The sequence below is a fragment of the Camarhynchus parvulus genome, chromosome 3, assembly GCF_901933205.1.
Source record: "Camarhynchus parvulus chromosome 3, STF_HiC, whole genome shotgun sequence".
NCBI classification, from domain to species: domain Eukaryota; kingdom Metazoa; phylum Chordata; class Aves; order Passeriformes; family Thraupidae; genus Camarhynchus; species Camarhynchus parvulus.
Window position 1 is genome coordinate 82,019,878 of NC_044573.1, and position 12,386 is coordinate 82,032,263.

At 36.9% G+C, this 12,386-nt stretch overlaps 1 protein-coding gene across 1 annotated transcript in view; it reads right to left on the reverse strand.

The window, feature by feature from the left end:
* SNTG2 (syntrophin gamma 2) overlaps positions 1-12,386 on the reverse strand; it is a 206,298-nt gene that overhangs the window by 110,702 nt on the left and 83,210 nt on the right. The window contains exon 2 of the mRNA XM_030945918.1: positions 4,835-4,972. Within this exon, the coding sequence (XP_030801778.1) occupies positions 4,835-4,972 (138 nt within the window). The remainder of the gene's footprint in view (positions 1-4,834; positions 4,973-12,386) is intronic.

A 12,386-nucleotide genomic window follows, 5' to 3' on the forward strand; every position in this document is an offset into this window, starting at 1 on the left:
TGAAGACCAGTGCAAAGGTGGCATTCAGTAATTCTGTCTTCTCTGTATCCTCTGTTATGAGGGCCCCTCTCCATGTAGTAATGGGCCCACATTATCCTTAGTTTTCCTTTTGTTACTGATGAATTTGAAAAAGCCTTTCTTGTTGTCCTTGACATCTTTGGCCAGATTTAATTCCAGGAGAAACTTGGCCTTCACTTCATTTGTACTTACTCTGACAACCTCGCTACATTAATTCCAAGTGGTCTGACTGCTTCCCTCTCCTCTGCATTTCCTACTTACACTTGAGTAATGACAGGAGATCCTTTTTATCCATGCAGGTCTCTTGACACCTTTTCTCAATTCCTTGCTCACTGGGATGCTTTGTTCTTGAGTCTGGAGGAAGCGATCCCTCAATACTAACCAACTCTCTTGGACCGTTCCTCCCTGAAAGGCCTTTTCCCATGGGATTCTTACAAGAAGATCCCCTGAAGAGGCTAAAGGTAGTTCTCTAGCCCTGAAGAGGCTGAAGGTTACAATTTACTTGCTGCCCTGCTTCTCCTTGTTCTATACTGAACTTCACAACCTCAAGGTCTCTGCAGCCAAAGCTGCCCCCAACCTTCACATCTCCAACAAGGCTTTCCCTGTTTTTTAGTGAAAGGTCAAGGAGCACACCATTCCTTGTGGGAACTTCCACTACCCATGTCAGGGAGACGCCATCAATGCTTTCCAGGTTCCTCCCATCCTGTTTGTGCTTCATGGTGCTGCTTCTCCAGCCATGTCAGGGTGGTCGAAGTCCCCCAAAGAACCAGAACCTGCAACTGTGGGGCTGCTCCGAGCTGCCTGTACAAGGCCTCGTCCACTCCTTCCTCCTGCCCAGGAGCCTGTAGCAAACACCCTCAACAGTGTCACTCTTGCTACTCTGCCCTTTTACCCTAACTCATAAGCTCTCAATTTGCTCATCATCCACCCCAAGACAGAGCCTGATGCATTCCAAGAGTTGCCTCGCTTAGAGGGCAACTCCACTGCTGTGATTCTGATGCACCCATACACTTATATACACCCTTCATCCTTGAAATCTGAACAGCCTAAACGTTACACCAAGTCATGAAGACTTGCTTAGAACAGTAGAATTTGCCAAGTCTGAAAATCTGAAATGCATCTTGATGGAACGATTGCGTGTTTAGCGCACAAATTTAAATTATATAAAAATTTATGAATAGTTATATAGACAATTATTTTCATAAGTGTAATATTATATAAAAAACACTGTAAAATATTACTTCCCTAATGAACTCCAAATCCAGAAGAATATTTAGAGATACTTAAAAGCAGCTTGTCTACTGTGAAAAAATTTAATACCAAAAAGAAAGCAGCTGATTTTACATTATTTTGTCTATATACACCTTGAATTTCAAAATCGTGTTTTTCTCTCATTACTCTCTCATCAAGTCCAAGATTGCAAGAAGTGAAATGGGCTGAACTATCGTTAATTACAGTGAGCCAGGTATAAAATTTCTCATCAAAGGTGAAGCTTTCTCAATGCTTAAAAGTAGCTCTTAAATGAATGGCAAATGACAAAATATGAAACAAGAACAGACCTAGATGATGGTAGTAAAATGTATTTTATAGTAAGAGTCTTTTATGCTTGGGTATAATCTCTATCGCTGAAAGTCCCACTCATCACAGTAGCTTTAGTGATCACTGATGTCTTTACCAGTCCTCAGTGTAGCATTCAGAACTACACTGGACTAGCAGAGCTAAATATGCACAGCTGCAAATCCTGTCCTCAGTGTTCCTCAGGATCAACCTGTCAGTAAAAGGGAGGCTGGAAGCAAATGCATCCCACAAATGCTGTCCCACGTTAGTGGCAGAAGAAAAAGTATTACTACAAGTAGAAACAGAACTTTCCTTTTCAACAATTTTCCATTCAAATATCCCACCTAAGAGGAAAAGTCATTCTATGTGCAGTTTTTTTTCTCCTCCCATGCATTTGAGGTGAATACAAAAAGAAGGCCAAAGCTATTTCTATTTTTGTTGAAAATGAACTAATTTGATGAATGGCCATGTGTAAAATAAAGATTAACTAGGAGTACCTGAGAATGAAAAAGTACAGAGAAAGGAGAATAAATCAGTAAGACAATGTGATCATTTATGACTGCTGTAGCATTGACTTTCAGGTTACAATTTTCTATTAATATTTTGAATCATACAGAACAGGGAAGAAAACTATTTTCTTTAATCACTTGAAATATAAACCATTTATCTCTGGAATTTCTGTCATGTAACTGGAATTGTAAAACTTACCAAACTCAGCGCTAGACAACTACCAGCTATTTCAGCCTGATTTCAAATTCTGCTCTTGAGCTCCTATGTACTAGAAATTTATATATGATAAAGAAATGTTTATCTTCGTGTTACGCTCAATTTGCGTTCATATTAAATGCTAGTTTGTCCAGAAGTTTTTATTTGGTTCAAAGCATAATGCAGAAAAAGTGAATATGGCCATGAAGACAGTCTAACTCATTTTTCTCATTCAAGTTTGACAACAGAATCCTGTGAGAACTGCAGATAGCACTTTCAGAAAGGGATCTTGGGGAGATCTTGTAAGGGACACAGAAAAATAGATCAGACCCTTAAATTTTAGTTTTCAGAGTCTTCAGTGAGAAAAATTAGGGAAAATAAGGATAATGTAAACAATGTTTTCCAGGAAAGGGCAGCTTGGCAGAACTGCCCAGTCTTATTTCTCAATAGTATGAGGTAGGAGAAATCCCTTCTGAATGAGTGTCATACCTAGAGCCATGTTAATACTCTGCAACTCTAGTCTAAATTACTGTCCAAATTATATTTGAAATTCACTTACTTTTACACATTAACACTACATCTACAACCAAGAAAAAACTCTCTCGCTTTGCCACAGTCCTGGGAATCACTTCCTTCTAGACTCTACCCATTACTGTGATCACAACATCACCAAGAAACTTGGATTCATTTTATATGCAGTAGCTGCATATCCCAGCTAAGCCTCCTCTGCAAGGTCTATTACTTTCCAGAATTTATTTCAAAATTCAATTGCTTAAATATTATCAAAGCTTGCCTCCCTGCTGTGTCTTCCATCAGGAAATACTATTTAGAGTACCCATAAAATGTAGGAGGAAAAGGCATCAAAATCAGCCCAAATCTTGATACAAAAAGGAAGCGGCAGACTTGGTTGTTCAGGGTGGGTTTTTGTACTGCTTTAGGTTGGACATTGAGAATGTTGAGTGGGGGGTGACATGCTGTATTTTGGGTGTGGATCAATACATACACAGAGTTGATACAGTATTTTCTCAGATGCACCTAGCTTGTGTTAATTCATTTGAGAAATAACCTACGATAATGTAGGATAGAATTTTGATTCTTCTTCTATGAGTTTCATACACAAGGCATTTAAACACCATCAATTCCATAGCAATCACTTATAATTATATGCACAGACACTATATACTGAAGTCTCATTATATTTTACTATGACTCTTGCAACTAGTTTGCATACAACTTATCAGCATTACCAGCAATGCCTGGTAAAAAAAAAATACAACTGTGTTTTTTCATGCTTCTCAGTGAAGCAGAAAGTATATGCAAAGCTGATGAATGAGGCTTATACTTATCTCAGCAAACCAACCACAAGTGGACATGCCTGTCACTGATCAAGCTTTTAAAACCTTTTAGAGAGTAAGTCATGTTCCACAGAATTCCATGGACAAGTACTTAATGTTTTGAATTGCTAAAAGCGACTTCAAATTATTTTATGTGTGATACTACACAATTTATATAAATATTTACTGCAGCAGGAATGGAATATTTTTATTTATATATTTATATATAAATATTTATATATAAATATTTATATTATAGAGGCAGACTCTCTAACATACTCACATATACACACAAATACCCATTATACGCTTTTTTGCTTCCAATTCTTAGCAGACTACCACAAACCCATTGGATGTCCCCAAGTGTCAGATTTTAAGTTTACAGGATGTGATACAGCAAGCAGACAGAAACATTCTCCCTTGGCCCACTCTGAGGAGGCTGCCATGAATTGTGCACTCTAAGAAACACCAGCAAAGTTAATGAAATCTATTTTACTCAGTTAAATTAAGTACATGTATTCCAAATTTAAGAGCACTGTTTATATGAGGAAACGAAATACATCACTTAAGGATGTTGATAACTTAGATACCCTTGCTGTACTGCTTAAGAAAAACATCACCAATTTATCTAGTGACATTACCAAATAGTCACACAGAAGGTTCCTCTATAGCTTAGAGGCACCACAGGCTTTGAAAATGCGGGATAACTGAATTTTGGTTAAAAAAAGCACCACATACGTGCTGGCGCTGATTAAGTTCCATCTGTGCCTGAAAGAGAATTACAGTGAAATAAGTGCCCATCAAGTGTTCTCTCAGTCAGCTCAATGCCCTTGAACAGACATCCTGTCTGATACACAAATGAAGAAAACTTTGGTGCATCAGTTTACTCTTGAAATGCTTTCACTGGGAAACACTTTTTCCTTTTCTCCCTTAATTTAATGGCCCAGGAATATTTGGTGGAAGAATGCTTTAATCTTGGTATTTATAGATGTTTCTTGCTTCTATTAAGATTATAAATGCCATCATAAAGTATGTACAGCACTGGTCAGAAATGCAGTTTTTATACTTATGAATGTAGGTATGCACAGAAGAGCCAACAACTGATAATTACTTGTATTTGTTACCCAATAAAATCTCTTGCACTCCAATACAATAAAGGTGTCCTCTGCAGAATTCATTAAAGTGGGCAGCCAAAAGCACAGAGATATAGAAGCACTTACATTTGCACTGTGATCACTTCCACTAACACAGACGACATCTTGTTTTTGAATTGTTAATACCTCTTTTGTAAGCTTCAGTCGGATGTCATAAGCATTTTCAGATACTTCATCATACAACAATGCAATACCAGTTTTAGTCTGCAAAAAAGAAAGGCATACACAAAAATTTAAGAATATAAACATTTCATAATGGTGAATAACAAGCTGTATCCCATTCAATAAATAAAAAAGCATACAAATGAGCATTATTTACAGAAAGCGGAAAACTGGTCTGCTTTTCAGTCTTCAAATGGATTAGACATAAAAAGCCACTTTTGTACTGGAAAATACAGGATAAGTGGTCTTTGAAGTAGACATTAATATGCAAAGAGTAAAAAAAATTATAAAATTTTCTCCGTTGTATTGTTACACACAGAAATGTTGCCAATAATGAAGTAATGATGTCCTGTTTGGCTTTATTTATACAAAGACTTACGAAAATATATTAGAAACAGATAGGTATGTATAAATGTATGTGAACACATTTTCCATTTTTGGCAAGAAGTGGGGAAGTGAAATATTGTTCTTGTCTTGAAGATGTTCATTCCACTTTGTCAGAAAAAGAACTGTACCCTTCCTAAAAGTTGCCATTAAGATATAGAGTTCTGTTACAGTAGAAAACTATGTTTTCACAATGTAAAACGAAATTAAACCCAGTTGTCACAGAATTTATTTTGTTTAGGATAAGATGAACATACATTTCTTAAGTTACATCATCACTGGACTAATAACTCGTAAACTCCATAGGATAGTCAACTATTTGGTATAAATAATGTTTTCTCCATTAGTAGTAGAAAAGAAACTTTAATTTCTGGCTTATTCCCTTAACATTCATTCAGATATTCATTCATTCATTATCCCCTTAGCATTCATTCAGATATTTCCTCTTCCAAACAAAAACTGTGGTATTAGGACTGCTTGTCCTAATTTATGAAAATATGCAGACAAATGAAATTTCAGATCTTTATATTCACTGCACAGAAGATAAAAACATGTGTTCTGAAATGAATGATCATATTTAAAAGTACTATTTATTTATTAATTTGTAATGTATATTACAGCATCATCACAGCACTGCACTTTACATAAGTGAAGAAAAATCAAGCATGATTTAAGTTTTAGCTGCAGTATTTGTTTTTAAAAGAAGATTTTAAATCAAGTTGTTCATCTATGTTTTCTTAAATGGTAGATGGTATAAAAAAGAGAGTAATGGAATTAAAAAAGAAACATGTCCTGTGTACTGAATGAAAGCTTGAGGGATTTAAAAATAAAATTAAACATGAAAAATTAGCTTCATAATTTTATATTTTTGTAAAATGAGGGAGAAAGGTCTGTGGTGACTGCCAATAAAACCTTTCAGTCTTTAAAAACAGGATCAGGTTAAGCTTAAGGCACTTAGGCTACACTTTGGTGTAGCTCTATGCTGCAACTGAGTGTCAAAACCTGCCTTACAGTAGAAATAGAAAATGCAGCCTAGACAGCAATTATGTTTGTTCTGAATTATATACACAAGAGTTGTTTAGGTGAATTGCGCATGTAGTTGGGTTATCCCTGGGCTCAAAGCAATTGTCCCCATGTAGGTCACTTCTGCCATCCAAGACACTGAGATATCCTAAGACGTCTGAGCATGTAAAGCAGACACAGGCTTTTTAGGATATCCGGGTCCTTTTCTAGGTGGAGGCAAGACCAGATTTCCATGTTTGTAATGAGATACAAACATTGGTCATGTCAGCAGACATCCTCATGTAGGTATCTTCAGCCTGTAATGGATGTCATGAAAGGTTCACAGTGCAGAAATCACAGAACAGCTTGGGCTGGGAGGATCTTTAAAATCATCTACTTCCAACACTTTGGAAGAACACCTTCCAATAAGCCAGGTTGCTCAAAGCTCAAGGTCCAACCTGGCCTTGAGCACTTCCAGGAATGGGACATCCACAGCTTCTCTGAGCAACCTGTTCAAGGGCCTCACTACCCTCATAGCAAAGAATTTCTTTCTAATATGTAACGTAAACCTATGCTCTTTCAATTTAAAGCTATTTTGCCCTGTCCCATTACTACATACCCTTGTAAAGAGTCCCTCTCCAGCTTTCTTTAAGGTGCCTTTAGATACTGGCAGGCTGCTCTAAGGTCTTTCTGGAGTCTTCTCTTTCCATGACTGAAAAACCCCAATTCTCTCAGCTTGTTGTTGTAAGAGAAACCCACATCTAAGACAGCTGTTTAGAATCTGTCCAGGCAGCAGTGAGCAACAGACACCTCTGAAGCATGATTCTATCTGATCTCTTTTATACATCCATCTAGAAGGGAACAAGTGAGTCATAGCTCCCTGAGTTATAAGGTAAATATAAATAACAACTCAAATATAACTGTCTAATTGTGAGAAGATAAACCTATTCAGTGTTTTTGATGGGTATGTCTAAGGGTGAGAAAGTTCAGTCATGGTATAAAGCCTTAATCATTCTCACTTGTTTGGACTCCAATATTTATTTTTCCAAGACTTTCCACTTTATTTTTCCAAGTCTTTTCACATTTTCAGCATGTGTGAATGTCTTATCAATACATTTTTGTGAATGACAACATATGAAAACTATGCCAGTACCATCTGCCTAAAAGCCATGCTGCCAGCAGGAAGTATTTCCAAACAGTGGAACTACAGACTTGAAAACCCACTGTCCCTGATTTTTGCAGTTGTTCAGATGTTGAGCATCACTGTCCCATCTGGACTGGTGACTGCTGTTACTTTTGCTGTGTACCAGAGCATGCTTTAGAGAAACACTGCAAGAATGGAGCTCTGGAGCACTCTTTATACAGCTTACACCCAGAACAACCCTCCTGCTAGAAATTGTTACATATGTTTAGAAGAATCCCAATGAAAAAAACTCTGAACTTTCATTTGTAACAGATGATCGGGTAACAAATGAAATATGCAGAGTGACTTGTTAAGTAGTTTAGCATTTGCCATCACACTATTTCAAATGAAGTCCCACTGAAGCTCATCTATTACTATTAAAATCCAATACCTACACTACACTTTGTCTGACTGCTGATGTGATCCAAGATGACGCGCAGCAATACCTTATTTGCTTTCAGAATCAATAAGATTAATCTGGATTTCTCTCAGCCTTTCAAGGCAGCTTTTTTGACCATTATAAATAGCTTTGAATCAAAGTTCAGCACATTCCCTTGTTCATTCTTTGTGTTAAAAAGATGGCATACATTACTCTAGTGGGCAAAGCCCAGTCCAGACAAAGGGTTTCTTCAAATAAGAAACTTGAAATGAGAACTTAGTCTCTGCATGTATATTTATACTTCACATTTTAACCAGCTATGTTCATCTTGATTTCTCATTTAAAAACTGTCTATACAGTGGCCATTCTATGTAACTGATACAAAAAACTGAGGACTGAAGAGTCAAAATAACTCTCCAAAATTATGTAGTATTGTTAGAGCTCATCATTTTTGTAATAAAAAGCATCCAGAAAGTTCATAGGGAGTTGCCTCTCGACAGGATTTTAATGTTTATGTTGAGAAGTAGGGGAATACGAATTTAAGTTCACTTGGGCAGAAAAAGAAATCAAATACTGATTTTCATATCTCTTAGTTTTCTAGACACTGGCTTCAGGAAGAGGAATGTGTGGGTGTTCATGTGCATGTTCACCATGTGGTGGGAGGAAGAGAAAAGATCAGTAGTAGAAGCATCACGGTAGCTGTGACTTTTATGAGAGCATAGACATGTCTCTGTTTTTGAAAAAAAGAAAAACACAAACCTACTTTCTCAAACCAGCTCAAAAACTGTCAGTACCACAGAAAACATTCATCTCTAGAGGAAGCTAGAACAGAAGATGAATCTTTTTATCAGTTTTATTGTTGACTTCTTAAGAAGGCCCCTAGCCAATGTACTTGCCTTAAAGTACTCCCTGTTCAGCATAATGTTTTGGACCCTACTCAATGTAACATGATTCTTTCAATGTGCCATATCTGCAGTTTAAAGCTCACAACGGTAAATTATGTTTCAAGATAGGCATCTCTACAACAAACTTCAGTCTTACTGGCAAAAAAATACTCGTTTTCACTGCTTTTTTATTTTGAAATAGCTTGCAAAAAAATTCGTCTGCATTGGGTTACTTTTGTTCTCCAGCACAAAACACCATTTACTGATCCTTTATAAATATATCCATAGCTTCAAGGGCAGTGAAATTCAATTTTATCTGCTAAAATTCATTCATAAATGACCTTTCTTTATTGGTACATAAAATTATTTAAGCACTATATTTGAACTTTTTTTCCCCATTGAAATGCCACATTATATTTCCAAACTAATATTTTATCAGCAACATTTATACCTCGTAGGTTTAGTGATAAAATTCTCTAATCCAATTTCATTTTTTTAATGAAATGAACTCTTTGGTATACTTATAGTTGGAAAACTTGCTGAAGACACATAAGAACTGGAGTCACTGATTTTATCCTATATCATTTAAGATTAGGAAGAAATAGAACTTCAGGGAGTCTCACGTAGTGCCCTGAGCACCAAATTATAGCAGGCTCAAGTCTACCTTCTCTCTCACAACTTGATAGGAAATATGTTCTAAAAAACATCAAACATGATCAAAAAAGAAAGATACTTTCTCAGAGAAATTAAAATTTAAAATATCCTTGACTAACATAAAAAGATTTAAAATGGGATAAAATATAAAGGGGAAAAAAGTGCAAGGTGTTACACTATAGGAAGAACAGTCATCTGTATGGAAGAAGAAAAGCTCTTCTTCACCATGTCTTGAAATATGGAAACAGGTATGTAGGGCTGAGGATTGGCAGTACAATATGAGCATTGATATTTTGTTGTTGCAATAAAGGCAAACACTTTCTTCACATTCTTTCCTACTGATTTGTTTTTTCTTAATCGTACAAGACAGTACCTAAAAGTACAAATAAAAGTAAAGTTCTTTAGTTGGGTACTAGAGAAGGTTCCTTAAACACTGCTGAATGTGAGGGAACAAAGATTTCATGCCCATGAAGTAATCCATCACCAGTGTTGCATTAAATATATCTTAGTATATTGTTTCCTTTTATACAGTATTATGTCAGTGTTGTTTCACTACTCACTACATCAAAGAGGTAATGAGCTAAAAAGGGTCATAAAAGAAACAAAAAAATTAAAAGCAGTCAGAGATCTGTAAAATAGGATCTGTAGGTAATTCAAGAAAAATTCAGGTTATTTTGTTTCAAGACAGCATATATGAGAACATAGCAACAGTTTTAAGTACTTCATAATCTATTACAAATAGAGCAATCAGGAAGAAAATAATTCAGAAATTTCCTCCTCTGAACATATTCCGGTTATGAGGAAACAGAAGTCCTCAAACAGAGTGCTTGGATGAATTATGGACATCCATTGCTAATGGATTTTGAGAGAAAACTGAACAAACATCTGCCCAAATGGTATCAGTAATCCTCTCATAGGGCAAAATCCCAGAAAAGAAAATCTCCTTTAGATCTATTTCATGCTAATATTCAAAATTATGTGACTTCCTGCATATGAATGAACTGCTGAATCCAGGAGAAAATCTGACTGGCTTTACAAGGACACCTGGAATGAATAACTTGCAACTGCCATAGGATGGGTGAAAAGTAACAATTAAGGCCTGAAGAAGTTAATCACTTAGTTGCCTTGAAAATGGATGAGTGACATTTACAACATGTGTAAATAATCATAATTTTCATAGCACTTAATCTGAAAGATGACTGTAACCTAAGAGGAAATGTGCTCGTGTCTTTCATGATGAAAAGACAATTCCAGGCTAAGGAGCCTTGAGTAAGAACATAAATACACACTTTTTAATGGACCAACATGGGAAAAATGGATAAGGCAGTAGGTAAGTGAGAGCTGTAATACATCTGTGGAACACAGAGTATCAACAATTCCATTAGCACCACAAACACACAAAGAACCATTGATAAAACTAAAAGTAGACAGAAATCAACTATAACTTGCTGAAATCAGTCATACAGAGCTCCCATACAGAGTATGTTTTTTCCTGTAATAACACATGGAGTTGTCCTTATTCTCAGCTTTAACATACTACAAGTTTTACATCTAATGACACCGTTTCACAAATGCAGAGACAAAAATACTTAACCTCAGTACTCCTTCCTTTAAGAAATTTTGACTATAATGATAATGAAGCCATTAAACAGACTATTTGGAGGATAGGTTATGGTTCCCCAATACTATGAGGGTGAGGAGTTCTGTGAACAAGTTAGAAGAGGCATCTCAAAAAATGTTGTGGAGGAGAAATGGTATGGATTTGTCCCGTATCTCAGAAGAGTAGTTCAAGACTCCTATATTAGGAGAGAAAACATCATTTTACCATCACATGTAGGAAAGGATCTGGAAAGGTACGAAGCCTAACTTCAAAGCAAGGAAATTCTGTGACCAGCCCAGCTGAAAGCCTCTAAGGATGGAGGCTGTTCCCCACTGCTGGGCAACCACCTCTACTGCTTGTCTGTCCTCATGAGGAAAATCTTTTCATTGTGTCCCATTTCAAGTTCCACTTATTGTCTCCTGTCCAGCCCGACACCGTTACAAAGAGCCTGGTTCCATCTTCTTGATCTCCTCATTGACATGAGGAAAGACTCCATTTAGGTCCTGATGAAGCCATCTCCAGGCTGAACAAGCCCAGCTCCCTCACAGGGAAAGTGGTTCCAGCCCCAGTCAGCTTGGTGACTCCCCAGGGAACTTTCCCTGTATTATTAATATCTTTTTTGTACTGGAGGAATCTAAACTGGATACAGTTTCCTGGATACAGTCTAACAAGCACTGTGATGAGAGGGACAATCCCCTCCCTTAATCTAGTTGTGCCCCTCCTAATACAGCTCAGGATAATGTTCACTTCTCTGCTGCTGGCTCAGGTACAACTCACTACCCATCAGGACCCCCCCAAGACTCTTCATATGAGCTGCTCCCCAGACACGCAGGCCCCAGTCTGTATCACTGCCAGGGCCTCTTCATTCTGAGATGCAGGATGTGGCACTTGTTGCATTTTATGAATTTAGTTCAATAATTTCTTTAATTTCTTGGCAGTCTGTTTGTTAGCCTGTCTAGGTGTCTGTCAATGGTATAGTGACTGCACCCTCCAGTTTGGTGTCATCAGCAAACCTGAAAACCAAGCCCTCTGTGCCTTCTTCCAGGTCACTGACAAAAATGTTAAAGAAGATGGGCCGCAAGACCCATCTGAAAAACAACCCTTGCCACAAGAATCTAGACAGAGGATACCCCATTAACCACTATCTCCAATCTGAGCATCAAAGCAGTTGTCCACCCACTCATCTAGATGGAGGCTATGGCAACAAAGTAGCAAACAATCATATTTTTTTCCTTACACTAAAATACTATTAATACCAATAACAATGTTCAAAATAAAACTGATTCTTTAAGACACAAATGCATAAAAAATGTTAATTTTAAAAAATTCAGGAAAAAATCATCAGGCTTATTGCCTGATAATTCAGATAT